This window comes from Panthera uncia, chromosome D4 (genome assembly GCF_023721935.1).
Source record: "Panthera uncia isolate 11264 chromosome D4, Puncia_PCG_1.0, whole genome shotgun sequence".
NCBI lineage: Eukaryota > Metazoa > Chordata > Mammalia > Carnivora > Felidae > Panthera > Panthera uncia.
This window is the reverse complement of record NC_064807.1, coordinates 4,502,694-4,518,117: the sequence shown is the minus strand read 5'-3', so window position 1 is coordinate 4,518,117 and position 15,424 is coordinate 4,502,694. Positions and strand designations below refer to the sequence as shown.

Sequence of the window (15,424 nt, the reverse complement as noted above, 5' to 3'; positions counted from 1 at the left end):
TGTGGAAACTTAGGGTGTCAGCTCTAAGGACCACGGTAATGGGCCATATTCTGCCTTTATTCACATATGTGACCCTTGCTGTCATTTTTTATTTAAAAAAATTTTTTAAATGTTTATTTTTGAGAGACACACAGAGTGTGAGCAGGGGAAGGGTAGAGAGAGAGGGAGACACAGAATCCGAAGCAGGCTCCGGGCTCTGAGCTGTCAGCACAGAGCCCCACGTGGGGCTCGAACTCACTCACCGCGAGATCATGACCCGAACCAAAGTCGGATGCTTAGCCGACTGAGCCACCCAGGCGCCCCTACTAAGTTATTTTTTAAGGCAAAGCTCGAGGCCGAAAGAGATGAAAAGTCAAGTCGCAGCCTCCGTGCTGACCATCACAACCTGTTCAGAGTCTTAGCATTTCTGCGGTGAACAGCGACTTTGCAGGTCTGGGTGGGTGGGTGAGGTCGACCCGAGAGTCAGCAGAAGCATCGGGGCCACCTCCGGCTCCTTCGCACCGTGAGGGGGACACCGTGACTCAGACGCGCCGGGAAACCTTGGGCCGCAAAACAGAAAGCTACCTTGGAAGAGCTGGGAATCTGTTCCGCGGTAGAATTGGGCTAATAGTGCTTATTTTTCTTCAGGGTGTATATTTATTTGACTGTTTCACACCATTTGTCAATTTCTAAGCAGTTAATAATTTTTATGCCTCTTTCAGATGTGTGTATATAGTACAAGTGTGTTTGATTTCCTGTGGTCTCTCTGCATTTACACAGCGCTGAGTGATGGCATGTATAACATGCCAATTGAAAATTTCCAACCCAGCTCAAGTTTAATTCTTTAGCACACATCCGTGGACTGCCTTGCCCGGTTTCTGCCTGTGTCTGTGCTGCCGGGGCCCCGGATTCTGTCCAGGTTCTAATGCTGGGATGGCCTAGCCGCTGTTTACAGTCCCCTGGGGAACGTTGAGCGATATGGGGAATTGGAGAATAAGGACGCGTGATCGATGGGGGACATTTTACGGAAGCCGGCATGGAGCGTGGCGTCTGTTGTGTGGTTGAGTTTGGACTAGAAGTGATAGAAAGAGAGGACCTTCCTTAACTGGGTGTGAGAAGCCCCGGCCCGGGCAGAAACACCCTCCCGCTGGCCGCATGGGTGCTGCGGCTCAATGCCAAGGGCGCTGAAGGCTGATGTGTTCCCTGGCGCATCCTGGGGTTTCGGACCTGGCGGTGCAGACAGGTTTAGCTTAGAGATGCCGGTGCCCTCATGAATCAGCTGGCCAGTCGGTGTTTATTCAGCGAAACAATTTGAAGACTCTTGCATGAAAACCGCTCTGTCTGAAAACCGCTTGTACCCTGTTCGCAGGCCCCAGCTTCCTCGAGCAAGGCTTCTCATCGCAAGAGCGGCCTCGAGTGTCTGGGTGCTTTGTTGGTTCCTGGGTCTCGTGTAAGAGAGGCAAGCGGGGTGACCCGGTTTGTAACTGAGTTATAAACCGTCTTCCGGAGACTTTCAAAGAAATTGTAATAAATGCACATAACCTAAAAGTTTGCCGTGTTAGCCATTTTTTTAATAGGAAACTTATTGTCAAATTGCTTTCCACACAGCACCCAGGGCTCCTCCCAACAGGTGCCCTCCTCATGCCCATCCCCCCCTTTCCCCCCCCCCCCCCCCCCGCTATCAACCCTCAGTTTATTCTCAGATTTTAAGAGTCTCTTAGGGTTTGGCTCCTTCCCTCTCTGTAACTTTTTTTCCCCCCCTCCCCCTCCCCCCTGGTCTTCTGTTAAGTTTCTCAGGATCCACATAAGCGTGAAAACATATGGTATCTGTCTTTCTCTGCCTGACTTATTTCACTTAGCATAACACCCTCCAGTTCCATCCACGTTGCTAGACAAGGCCAGATCGCATTCTTCCTCATTGCCGAGTAGTATTCCATTGTATTTATAAACCACATCTTCTTTATCCATTCGTCAATTGATGGACATTTAGGCTCTTTCCATAATTTGGCTATCGTTGAAAGCACTGCTATAAACATTGGGGTACAAGTGCCCCTGTGCACCAGCCCTCCTGTGTTCTTTGGGTAAATTCCTAGCAGTGCTGTTCCTGGGTCATAGGGTAGATCTATTTTTAATTTTTTGAGGAACCTCCACATGTCTTAGCCATTTTTTTAAAATGTTTATTTATTTTTGAGAGAGAGACAGACAGAGTGTGAGCAGGGGAGGTGCAGAGAGAGAAGGAGACACAGCATCCGAAGCAGGCTCCAGGCTCCGAGCTGTCGGCACAGAGCCCGACGCGGGGCTCGAACTCATGGATCGTAAGATCATGACCTGAGCTGAAGTCGGACACTCAACCGACTGAGCCACCCAGGCGCCCCACGTCTTAGCCATTTTTAAGTATGGGGTTCAGTGGCGTTAACGGCACTCACATTATTGTCCTCCTGCCATCACCATGCATCTCCAGAACCTGTCCCCATTAAACCACCAACTCCTGCCTCCCCCCCCCCCCACCGCCCCCCTGTCTGCTTTCTGCCTATGAATTGGACACCTCTGGGGACCTCACTGGTCAGACACTATTTGTCTTTCTGTGTCTGGCTCTTTCCCTCAGCATAATGTCCTCCAGGGTCATCCACGTGTAGCAGGGCAAAATTTCCTTCTAAGGTGCGTGACGTTCGGCACGTGTGTCCCATTCCGTGCTAGGTTTTGATGTCACAGACCCGGATCCATCCGGATGTGTCGTCAGAGCCACCATTTCTACCCCACCCTCCCGGCCCGACTGGTGGGACCCGGGAACAGGGGCCCACGGCTCTGTGTGGTATTCCGGGTTAGGCGGACCAGATCTGCTCCCGCGCTGGGTGGGGGTGAGTCTGGGAGTGGTTGCGCCTGCTGTGACCCCGTCTCTAGAGGGTGGGTTGCTAGAGCTGTAGGACGAGATACCTCTGTCCTCACAGCTGTAGGTAGGTCCGTCCTTGGCTGCTGGCTGCCAGTGGACAGGAGGGGAACGCGCTGCCTGAAACACCCCGGTTCCGAATTTATTCACAATCTCCAGGGCCCCCCTCCGGAGAGCCACCTGCAGACTCTGGCGACCGAGGTGTTCTCTTTCGCCAGCCAGTGTTCGAATCTCTGTCCCTCCCTAAATGGCGCGCAGGGCTTCGGTCACACGTGTGCTTCGTCTGTGTGTTCTGCCACCCTGGGGGTCAGCGTGAAGAATCACTTCTGCTGCAATGCCAGATCAGAGCCTTCCAGAAGCTCCCACAGCGCCTTGTCCTCCTAAGTTTTCTGTACACGGTGGACGGGGTTGCTAGAATACTGTTGTTCTTGCACGAGAAGCGGAGTACAGGGCGTGCAGTAAACCTCACGGATGTATGTGCTGTGCTCTTTCTTTCGTCCAGGGGAAATGGAGGTTCCGGACCCGAATGACCCTCTGGGAGAGCTGGATGGACAGGACGGCCCTATTCCGACTCTGAAAGGTAAAGAGTGAGGAGCTCTTGGAAGCAGGTGTTCGGAAGCGTTCTCGGGGGCCCGCGTGGAGAGGCGTGGGGTGCCTTCTGTACCCGGGGCGTGGCTGCTGGGATGGGTGGCGGGTGCCCGTGGCCCGGCGCTGCCCCATTGGTGGGTGTGGCGACGTGCCTGCCTCGGCAGCCATGGGGGCATCGAGGGCTGGTCCGAGCCGGTCGGAAGGTGGCGGCTGGCAGGTGGCGGGCAGATGGTCGCGGGAGGGAGGGAATGCTGAGCAGACCCTCAGGAGCTGCACTCTTGGCTGGGCCGCCGTCACCTGCTGACGGGTGGCGGTCTCCTGGGATCCTCCCTGAAATCGTCCGGAGCCGGTGGGCGTCCCGCCTGAGCGGGTGGCTCACGGAGGAGCGGGTGGTCTGTCTCGTGCCTCAGCCTCCCCCACAGGTCACCGTCTGGCTCGCTGCTCCTGCGGTGCACTCTGCAGGCATCTTGGGTTGGTAGCGTGAGTGGATGGGACACATTTCTTCCGATACAGCCCGATTCCTCGGGGAGGTGGCCGCCCTCCCGCTCAGCCCTTTGTCACCCTGTCGCCTTGATCGCCGTCCCAGCCCAGCTGCTGTAAGGAAGCACCACGTGCGGGCCGCGTCATCCGCAGGAATGCACTCCCCAGCGTCCTGGCGGCTGGGGGGCGAGGGTGAGAGCGCCAGCAGGTCAGTTTGGGTGAGGCCTCTCTTCCTGGCTTGCGGACGGCGCCCTCTCTGGCCTCACGTGTTGGAGAGAGCACTCCGGCTCCTCTTCCCATTAGGGCACCGACCCCCTCGTGGGGACCTCTCGAGACCTCATCTAACCTAACCCCTCCCGAAGGCCCACCTTCAAACGCCGTCGCGCTGGGCGCCGGGCTTCGACGTGTGCGTTTTGGGGGAGACGCAATTCAATGCCTGACAATTGCCTGTTAAAGCGACCACTCTGGGCGCCCGGGTGGCTCAGTCTGCTGAGCGTCTGGCTTTCGGTTTTTGGCTCAGGTCATGATCTCCAGGTGGGTGGGATTGAGCTCCTCGTCGGGCTCTGTGCTGACGGCACACAGCCTGCTTGGGGTTCCCTCTCTCTCTCTCTCTCTCTCTCTGCCCCTCCCCTGCTCACACGGGCTCTCTCTCTCCCATAAAATAAAATGAGTAAACTTTACAAAAAAATGGGAATGCTAAAAAAAAATCCGCTCTACTTCTGCCTGATTTCTTCCTAATTATTCAAAGGCCAGGAATCCATAATCATTTCTTAGCCCACTGTATGTTGAGGGTCCCGCGTCCCCTCAGGAAGGTCGCCCCTCTGTGTGTCCACAGCTGGGTCTCCTGGGCATTAAGCAGCTAGGACCCAAGTCTGCTGGCCTCAGTCTAAGGGCCGGCTTGTCCCTGCAGGTCCCGAGAGATTTCCCGGGGTCCTACGGGGTGCTGAGCTCCCTCCGCGTCCCAGAACGCTCACCAGTGGGTGCTGTTTGCTTAGAGGCCAGTCATTTCAGTCAAGGGCGTGTGGAGCCGTGACTGCCCTTGGTGGGGCCTGGTGTGTGGACCTCGATGGGACCTCACAGGGACACGGGCTGCTTGCAGGGGTCAGACCTCCATCAGGATAGGGATGTGTCCCCAGGGGGCAAGGCCTGTGCTCTGGATGCTGGGCCTGGTGAAACATTTCTCAGAAGGCTGACTTAGCCTGCAGTCCGGATGGTCCACACACATTCCCTGACCGTCTCTTTGTGCCCCTGCTGTGTGATGCCCAGGTACATGCTGGTGACCCAAACAGCACGACATCATCCCGTGTGGTCTCTGTTTGATGACGTTTCCCCGTATTGGGGAGTCAGAATCCTGAATGCTCGACAGAGTAGCTGGAAGGAAGAGACAGGGCTGTGTTGATCTGGAAGGAAGGGAAGGGCGTCTTGGCATAGGACGAGATGTTACACTGAGATCCGAAGGGCTGACAAAGACAGGGGAGTCCTGAGGCATGGCAGTGCCTGTGCAAAGGCCCTGAGGCAGCTGAGAGAAAGGGTTGGGTAGCTGAGGTCAGAAGAGTCAGGGGACTAGACCAACGTGACCTAGTTCCAAGGCCATCAAGCCACGCGTGGGTCTTCAAATTTAAATCAATTAAAATTAAGTAAAATCAAGAATCTAGTTCCTTAGTTCTCAGAGCTACATTTTAAGTGGTCAGTGGCCATATGCGCTAAAGGCCACCACGATGGACAGCACAGATCTAGAACATTCCATCACCACGGAAAGTTATATTGGGCAGCCCTGGGTAGAACATATACAGCGTTTTAGGTGGCAGGAGAATGTTCTGTTTTATTCTGAGCGCCGTCTTCCACTGTGCAAGGTTCTGGCCTGGGACACGGTGTAGCCTGATCGCTGTGCAAAGATTGCCTTGGTAGTCTGGAGGGTGATGGGGGGGGAATGGGAGGGGCGGTGGGAGGGAGGTGAGGGGCAGATAAGAGAGAGGTGAGGGGGCGGTGGGCGGGAGGTGGGGCTGGCTGAGAAGTGGACAGCCACAGTCAGAGTCTAACTCTAACCTGCACTCCCCTCGTAGACTCCAGACTCCCCAGGGGTCAACGTGTTTACAGCAGACCTGTCCCCCAGGTGCAGGGTGCGGGGTCTCCAGGGGCCACAAGGGCCTGTCACAGCTGCGAGATGAAAGGTCCTTCGGGCCCGCCTGGATGCAAGACGCATTTGCTGACCAAGGCTCGGAAGCGACCGTAGGCTGAACGTTCACAGAAGTTTTTATTTGCATCCAGCCACAAGCTCCAAACATGGATAAGTCAGATCCTGTGCCTTGGGTGGGATTCCAGGCCCTCCTTCTTGGTCTGGGAGCAATTTCTCAAGCCCACAGCCGCATGCTTTGTCAGGCCCTCTGCTTGGTCGGGATTCGACTGCCTCCTGACTGCTTTTGTTAACCCACATGTGATTGTGTGAAAACGGAGCGTGCTTTCGTGTCTGCAGTGCTGAGGCTTCTGGAAGCTGGCCTTGGCTTCTCCAGGGCACAGAAACACGAAGCTGCAGATGCTCACTGGCAAAGCGGGCGTGTGTGCACACGTGTGTGCCTCGCGTGCGTGTCTGTGTGTGCACGCCGTGCCTGGGCCGTGGGAAAGAAGCAGGGGGCCACGGCGAGCTGGGCCCCTCTCCCCGTGGGGGCCGCCTGGGTGCTGCCACCTGCTCAGAGCAGCCGTGTGAGCCTGGTGTGGCTGGAGGACACCCCGGGATCGGATGCGGCTCCAGCATCCCGCTGTGGCCGGCGCACCCCCAGCTGTCGGCGGGACACGAGGGCTCAGCGCACGGCACTCACCCAGGAAGCAGTGGCAGGAGGCCTGTGCTGTTTGTCATTCTTCCCGGGTGCGACCATCCGCGTGTGCCTCAGTCCCAGGCGTCCAGACCTCAGCAGCCCCTTGGGGACAGGATCCTAGCGAATGGCCCCCGCCAGTCATTGCAGCCCAATTCTCTGGTTCTGTAGTGCGGTTTTCTTTCTTCCTGGGCTACAGCTCTTGCACAAAAGGGGACTCACCCTACCCTTCCTTTCCGCTCCCCCGGCCTCCTCGTCACGCGCTCGTGACGGAAGGAATTGGCCTGGCCATGCCACACTTGTTGTTCCGTGTGCTTTTTTTGCCGAACTCCAGGGAGTGTCACTATTTGGCCATATGTGGCTTAAATCATACCAAAAAAAGTGTTGGTTGCTGAATGGACTCTATGAGCTCTTTCTTTTAATCCGGTTAGCATTTATGACGCCCCAGCATCTATAAAATCACCAGCAGGGGGAAATGGCTGGCAGGCCAGTCCTTCGGTGAGAGAACCGCTTCGTCTCTTCCGAGCAAACCGGGACCTGGGAATTAGGCACACGTGTAGACAGCGTTTGTGTTCGGATATACTCTCGCATCTGCCAGTAGTCAGTTTTTAACAGATACATAGTGGGTGGTGGGTATCGGCAGAGAAAGACCCCCGAGCGAAAAGCCTACGTAGGAGAGAAAACACAGAAGACGTGATTTACACCAGGAAAGTTTGCCTGAAGTTTTCCCACGCCAAACGACCGTCAGGGTTCGGACGGAAGCCGGCCTAGGACTCCTGGGTTACGGTGCTGGGCTAACCCAGGAGTGGATATATACCAGGAGCTTAGATTCCTTGCCGCGTTAGACACACTGCTTATTACTGGCGAGGTTACTAGCATTTTTGTCATTGTCACTGTTATTGTCGTGACATTTACAAGAGCATACGTTTGCCCCAGAAACCCTTTGGTCTTGTGTTCCAAGGCTGTATTTGAAGTGGAGAGGTAACACGTCTGGGGTTTTGTCAAATCAGTACTTTGGGATGTGTGTGGGAAGCGGGTAATTTCTGAGGGCCCAGGAGGAGAATTCCAAGCTCTCCCCGCTTGAGGATACGTTGCAATTGTAGGTGATCTCAAGGGCATCCTAAATCACAGGGCAGGAGTCCAGGCTGCCCCCTGCTATTTGCAGGTGATGCGCTCCGGTGCCAACCCGAAGTCTCCCGGGACAGAGGGAACGGAACAGTCAGCAGAGATCGCAGATCACGGTGTTGGCCTGGCCCTGAGCCCTGTTGTCTCTGTCTCCTGAGCTTTGGGCTCCTGAGTCCTGTAGGGCATGTGGATTGATTAGTGTATGCGTTGGGTACGTTTCTAGAACTTCTGATGTGTGTGTGTGTGTGTGTGTGTGTGTGTGTGTGTTCATGCCCCTGACCCTTTGTGAGTCTGTGGGTGTCGCCCGGTGCAGGTGTAGGCTTGTGGGGCCAGCTCCTTCCTTCCTCAGTCCCTCTGCAGTATCTTCCGAGGGCTGTCCTACCAAAGGATCACAGGCTAGGTGTCTCAAATGACAGAAACCGGCTCCCAGTTCTGGAGTCAGATGTCCCAAATCAGGGTGTCTGCGGGGGCGGGGGCGGGGGGTGGGGTGGGGTTGTTCCTTTGGGGTCTCTGAAGGAGAGAGTGTCCTGGGCTTCTCTCCCAGCCGCTGGTGGCGCCCGCAGCCCGCGGACTTCCTAGGCTTGTGGCCGCGTCTCTCCCGTCCCTGCCTCTTGTCGTGTGGTCTTCCCTGCGCATCCGTGTCCACATGTCCCTCTTCTGATAAGGACAAGAGCCATTGGACTAGGGCCCACCCATGTGATCCCCTCTTAACCTGATTGCATCGGCAGTGACCCTATTTCCAAATAAGGGCACGGTCACAGGTTCCAACCCGTGTCGTTGGGGCCACCGTTCACCCTCCTCCAAATGCGCAGAAACGCTCACATACTTTTCTGCATTTCTCAGACCCTTCGGGTTCCTTTGCTCCTGTTTCCTGTGTTCTCTGACTCCCACCTTTGCCCATCTCACCACCCCCCATCCTGTCCCTGTGGCTCTTCTGCTCAGCCATCCTCCCCCCCCACCCCAACCTGTAGCTGGCTCTGTGCAGACTGCTAGACAGCTCAGCGGGAGCGTCTGAGCGGAGTGACCCCTCGCCCCTGCCCCCGGCTGATTTATGGAGCTGTAAATACTTCCCCTGGAGAAGAGCGGCTTTATGTCCTCCGTGTGCTCCTCAGGGTCCCCTCCTCACCTGCCCTGCCAGGCAGCTTGTCTGTTGTATTTCCCACCAGTCAAAGCCCTGTGACCTTGTGACCCCTGGTGCATAAGGCTTTCCTTATCTCCTTCCCAGACCAGTCAGCGTGGCCTGGTAAACAGGCTGCTTCTCAAACACCTAAGTAATTTGAGCGAGTGGGAAAACGTGGGGACGGTCAGTTGGGAGAAAAAGACCATCCATCACTGATCCGACTGTGAGGCGGGAGTGCTGGCCCTTAATAACGGGCTCTCCTGTTACCTCTGCTCTTGGCATGTCGTTCCTGCTTGGACTCAGGTCCGGTGTCCAGAGTTAGGGGTGAGCAGAGAGCTGGCCCCGGGAACAGGGGTGCGGAATCCATTAGCATCGTTAACGGTCCCCCGCTGTGCAGAGGGGAAACCCTCTTGGATAATTAGAAGGGAAGACTTCTGTTCTGCCTCTAACACTGTGGGGTGCTGACTGATCCAAGTTAACCAGATTCTCAGTCGCCGGGGTCTGGCCCCTCGTGGCCTGTTCTGTCGTGTCCGGAGTGGTTTGGAATGGTCCTAAAAGGAAGCCTTGTGAGCTGGAGGAAAGCTGAGCAAAGATTAGTACAAACGCCATATTTTGCACAAAAGGGAAGTGAAGCCAGGAGTTTAAATGGGAGCCTGTGAACTAACCCCAAAGGCCAGCACAACACTGTGCTTCCTCTTCAGAGAACTTTCTTTCTGGCTTTGATCTTGGCCTCCAGAGCATTAATGATGGTTACGATGGTGGACCAAACTAACTTGCCCGCCCCCCCCCCCGCCACTTAAATTACATACAAGTGCTCAATAAAAATTAGTAGAAGATGTAAGTGCTTACGTGCACTTGCAAAGAGAGATGGAGACATGACCAGGAGCCAGGAATAGGGAGGAAGCTGAGTTGTGGCCGCCCTGGGCTGCCAGGGCACGAGCCACTTGAGGTGGTCCTACTCTGTTTGCAGCCTCGGAGAATGTCCCCATGGTTTAGTTTATCTGAGACAAAGAGTGGTGTTTTGCAGGTGTCATGCACTTATGATGCGGGCTCCCCAACACGTGTCCCCATGGGCTGTGGACACATCCGTGGGCTCCAGAGTAGAAGGAACACCAGTAAGGCGTGCACACGTTGGCAAATGCTGGGGACAGGCAAAAGGCTCTGCGGATGCCTCAAATCCTCCAAGCACTGAGGCTGGAGGAGTATCCCCAGACGCAAATGCGACACTGGAGAGAATAGCCAAGAGAGGGAAAATGCTGATTGCAATCACGTGAATAAATTCCTTAGCTTTACTGACATCACTTGGAATTGGAGGGATGACATTTCCTTCAATCAGGAGAAATAAGAGGTTGAGACAGAAATCGAATTCGGCTTCAGGAAAGTGAAAGAATTTACATTTCTTGTGCCCTATGTAAGGTCTCTGAACGGTCATCGAGGCTCAGCCGCAGCAGGAACCTTGGGTTTCAGCATCAAACCAGGAAGGAACCTGTGGGGTCCAGGGAACTGAGTGTGGTAGGTAAGCGATTGGCAGCAGGCGAGGAGACCTAGGGGCTGCAGTCCTCGCCTCAGCCCTGGCCCGAGGGGGCGAACACGGAAGACGCTACCGTGAAAAACAAGACGTGGACCACCCCCCAGGAAACCCGGTTTACATGCTGGGAATGTTGTGGGGGGGAATCCCAGGCCCAAGAGTTAACGTGAAGACTTGGCATTGACTGTTGCAGGAACCTAGTCCCCAAGGGGTTCCCACAGAAAACCCACCCTGTAGTGGAAAATTACAAGGCACACTCGGAGAGGCTTGGGATGCGTGGTGAGCTAGTAAACAAGGAAGCCAGAAGGATGAAAAATAAAGGAAGAAAAGGCAGTGGTGGATTTGAAAACCAAAGAGGCTGACTAGAAATAAAAAATTGTAGCCGGAGAAATGAGAAACTTAATGGGCAGATCAAGGAGCAAGAGGGTGCCCAGCTGGAGATTAAAAGGAGCTAGGGAATATCAAAGCAGCGAAACACACGGAGAAACTACATATGGGAGGAAATTCGGCATCTATGCAGAAGCCGATTTCAGAGGAGGAATAAAGGGAAATGGAGGAACGATATTTCATGAGGTATTGGTGGAGAATTTTACAGAATTGGTGGAATCGGGAATGGTACTGAAGCCCATTAAGTCTATATACAGATAAATCCACAGCTAGAGATACGTGGGAGTGGTAAAGATAGAGGGGAAACATGAAAAGCAGCCTAAGAGGGGAAACATCAGATTACCCACAAATGAACAAGAAGCAGCCTGATTTCTGCAGTAAACTCAGAAGCCAGAAGATGGCAGTGTAAGTGCCAGGCCAGAATTCCATACCCAGCTAAACTATTACTCAAGTGTGAAAGTCATGGGTAACTCTTAGACCAAGACCAAGGGTGTTTACAACCTCAGTCCTTTACCCAAAGACCAAGTACGATTCAGGATGAGCTCAGCTGAGCCCAGAGGAAGGGTGCAGTACAAGCCACATAAGCAAGGAAAAGCACTTGGTTAACAGATCAGCAAGTCTAAATAAACTCTGAGAGTAAAAATCATAAATAATAATGACCGCTGGGGCTTAGATATCCAGTATAACTGAACACCGGGAAGCAGTAACTCAAAACTGGTTGGTGGGCATGTGGTTGCATGTCTGAGCATTTCATGGCACTTGTATTTGGTCGCATTTGGAGGAAACTTTGCCAAATTAGGTCTGCCTGTAAAAAATAGGTAAGTTAGCTGCCTACTACATGTTTTAGACAAGTAAAGGGGAAAAAGAAAAATTTTAAAAATCAATCAAGTAGAAAACAGGAAAGGCAGATTAAAATGAAAATGAAATGAGAAATAAAATACAAAATGGAAACATTCAAAATAAAACTTGCCAGTTAAAAAACTCATGGTTCATATGTAAAGATTCATCAATTAACATGTTAAATTATATGCTGTTTACAGGATTCGTTTCTAAGGTATAATCATAAAAATGGTTTTAAAAATTAGAAATACAGTGCAGGACTATGTTAATCAAGAGTACCCTACATCAGGGGTGCCTGGGTGGCTCAGTCGGTTGAGCGTCCAACTCCGGCTCAGGTCGTGATCTCACGGTTGGTGAGTTTGAGCCCCGCGTCGGGCTCTGTGCTGACAGCTCAGAGCCTGGAGCCTGCTTCGGGTTCTGTATCTCCCTCCTCGGCTTGCACTCTGTCTCTCTCTTCCTCAAAATAAATAATTAAAATTAAAAAAAAAAAAAGAGTACCCTACCTCAAAATCAGACAAAATGGGCTTTTAGACAAAAGCATTAGACAGTATATAAAGACTAGCTGACGCCATAAACCTGAAGTTTATTGCACCCAGTAACATAGTTTCCAATATGTAAACACACCTTCACAGAGTTACTAATAGCCATGTGACAAATACAGAGTCCGTGAACACACATGTCATCGAAAGTAATAGATGAGCCTATTAACACTTTGAAAAACTTAACAAGTTTAATCTAATGCCCGTATGTAAATCCCTGCACTGAGCGGTTAGAGAAAACACATTCTTATTGGTAAAATGTGGAACGCTACCCTAGGTATTGAGTCCGTGCTAGGCCGTAAAGCAAATATCGGTGGTGTCGAAGAATCATCATCACGTAGACCGGGTTCTATGACAACAGTGTGGTAAGCACGCTTTCAATAACTTGGAACTATTATAATGGAAGAAAATATTATAATGGAAGTTGGAAGATATTTGGGTCTGGCCGACCAACCGTATGGAGATTAAATAACTCATTAGATGGCTGAAGAAGAAGTGGAAGGGAATCTGCACACTGAATGCTTATATTAGAAAAGGAAAAAGAAAATTTATGAATGGCAGTAGTTAGAGCAACAGTGCAAAGGTTTGAACAGACGGCTGCGGAAGGAGAGGCCAGTGGCCAGTAACCTTTCCAAGACACTCCAGCTCATGGTACATTCTTCCTTTTTTTTTGTTTTGAATGTGTATTTATTTTTGAGAGAAAAGGCAAACATATGCTATTCGGGGAGGAGCAGACAGATGGGGGGAGACAGAGGATCCAACGTGGGCTCTGCACTGACTGCAGAGAGCCCAGCTAGGGCTCGAACTCCTGGGCCGTGAGATCATGACCTGAGCCAAAGCCGGTCGCTTAACTGACAGAGCCACCCAGGAGCCCCATCTCAGGACACATTCTTAAGATGGAGAGTGAAACAGCCCTGTTTCAGATTCATCAGGTTGGCAAACGTTCTTTGGCCCCTGAACACAAATGTTGACATAGTCGAAGGGGAAACAATTCGATTGACGTTGATGGTGAACGTGGATGGTTTCGGGCACCCTTGAGACTTACATAAATGAGAGATTTCAAAGCCCCGTGACATCACTTTTGCATCCGGGTGGATACTTTCAAGGAATTCTTGTATGTGTGCACGATGAGACGTGTGTACAGGTGGTGATTAAGCCCTAACAAAAATGTGGGAACAATTTACTGCCCTGCATTTGAGAAAAGGATAAAGAAGCTATGGTTGGTTTGTACAGTGAAATATTACACAGTCATTAAAATAAATAAGCATCAACAAAAATAAATCCCAAGCCGACTTTGAACGGGGAAAAAAAACTAACAAAGTGATCTTTCAGGGAAAATTTCTAAAAATATAAAACAGTAGAAATGTGCATTGGCTTGGTGCATAACCAGTTTTCAAGAAACAGGGAAATGTGGGTTTTAGATGCATTCTAGAACGTGTAATTTTTTTAACAGTGTTCTAAATCAAATATGGCAAAATGTTAGCATAAATGTTAATGTTGTGTACACAGGTATCTATTATATTAATATTTGTAGTTTTGTGTGTTTGTACCATTTCAGTATTTAAAATTGTTAAATTAAGAAGAACTAATATTGGGGCGTGCCTGGGTGGCTCAGTCAGTTAAGCATCTGACTCTCGGTTTCAGCTTAGGTCACGATCTCATGGGTTCATGAGTTCGAGCCCCAAGTTGGGTCCCGTGATGACAGCATGGAGCTTGCTTGGGATTCTCTCTCTCTCCCTCTCTCTCTACCCCTCCCTCGGGTGTGCTCTCTCTCTTTCGCTCTCCCTCTCCCTCAAAATAAATAAGGTTTAAAAAATTATTTTAAAAAATAATGTTGAGCAAAACAACTAGGCAAAAGGAGATGTGAGTGGTATGAATCTTGAAAGCAAAAAGGCCACACTGTTGCTATTTGAAGAAGAAGAGATCTGCACGGAAAATCCAGGACAGTCGACTCAGAAACTGTTAGAACTAGCAAGATAGTTCAGTAAAGGGGCAAGATAAAAGCAAAATATACACAGTGGACAGAAGAGAAAGATGCCCCTGGAACCTGTGACGTGTTGTTACTTTTCACGGTGCAGGGATTTGCAGATGGGATTAAGTTAAGGATTTTGAGATGGGAAATGATCCTGGATGATCCAGGCGATTACATTTGCAGAGGTCCTTATAAAGGCAGGCCGGCCGGTGACAGTTACTAGTTGGAGATGTGGTGATGGGGGCAGAGGTGGGGCTAAACGCAAGGGAAGTGCCACGAGCCAGGGCATGTGTCGCCTCCAGACGCTGCAAAAGCAAGGACAGAGACTCCCAGAGCCTGCAGAAGGAACAAAGCCCTGTCACTACCTGGATGTTAGGACTTCTGACTTCCAGAACTGTGAAACAAGAAATTGGCACGGTTTACCCCACTAAGTCTGTGCTAACTTGTTACAGCAGCAGTGGGAAGTCGATGTAGAAATCTAAGAGTCGTCCTCCACGCCTTCTTAAACCACTAAGCCTCCTTTAAACTACTTAGATAGAAATGAAAACAGTTCACACACCAGTGACAAGAATTACAGGATACCTAAAAAACTACCTAAAAATACACGTGAAGGTCTGTAGGAAGAAAAAGCATGACAAAGAGATGTCCTAAATGAGGGAGAAGGCCCGAGACTGAGACATAGAGCATGCTTTCTCCCTATTGTCTAGAGGGCGGTTTTTACAAATCATCTCTAAACGCAACGCTTTCTCCGTCAACACCCCAGGCTTGAAATCAAACTTACCGGGGTGATTCTAAATTGAATCTGGACAAGAAGTAGCCATGAAGTTGAGAAACATGCCCCCAAAAAGTCACATTTTGTTATTCTTGATGTCAAAACTTACTAACTTATTTCAGTTACCGTAATTTAACCATTATGTGACTCTGCCATAGCATCAGGCCAAGATCGGTGCTGTGGGGGAGCAAGGTTAGAAATGAATAGAGGCTGTTTTAGATGGGGCGGCCAGGGGAACACCGTCCGTGGACATGACCTTTTGGCAGAGACTTGACCCTGGAGAAACAGCAGAGATCTGGGGACAGGGTGTTCTGGTTGACTGCAAGATGAGGGAACAGCTGATATCCATGGTATCAATGCTTCTGGGGGCCCCCGCCCGCCCCCCCGCCCCGCGCCG

General features: G+C 51.6%; 1 protein-coding gene across 1 annotated transcript in view; it reads left to right on the top strand.

Annotated features, from left to right (window-relative positions):
• Positions 1–15,424, top strand: part of ROR2 (receptor tyrosine kinase like orphan receptor 2) — a 198,402-nt gene that overhangs the window by 149,029 nt on the left and 33,949 nt on the right. The window contains exon 2 of the mRNA XM_049641347.1: positions 3,369–3,446. Coding sequence (XP_049497304.1) covers positions 3,369–3,446 — 78 coding nt within the window. The remainder of the gene's footprint in view (positions 1–3,368; positions 3,447–15,424) is intronic.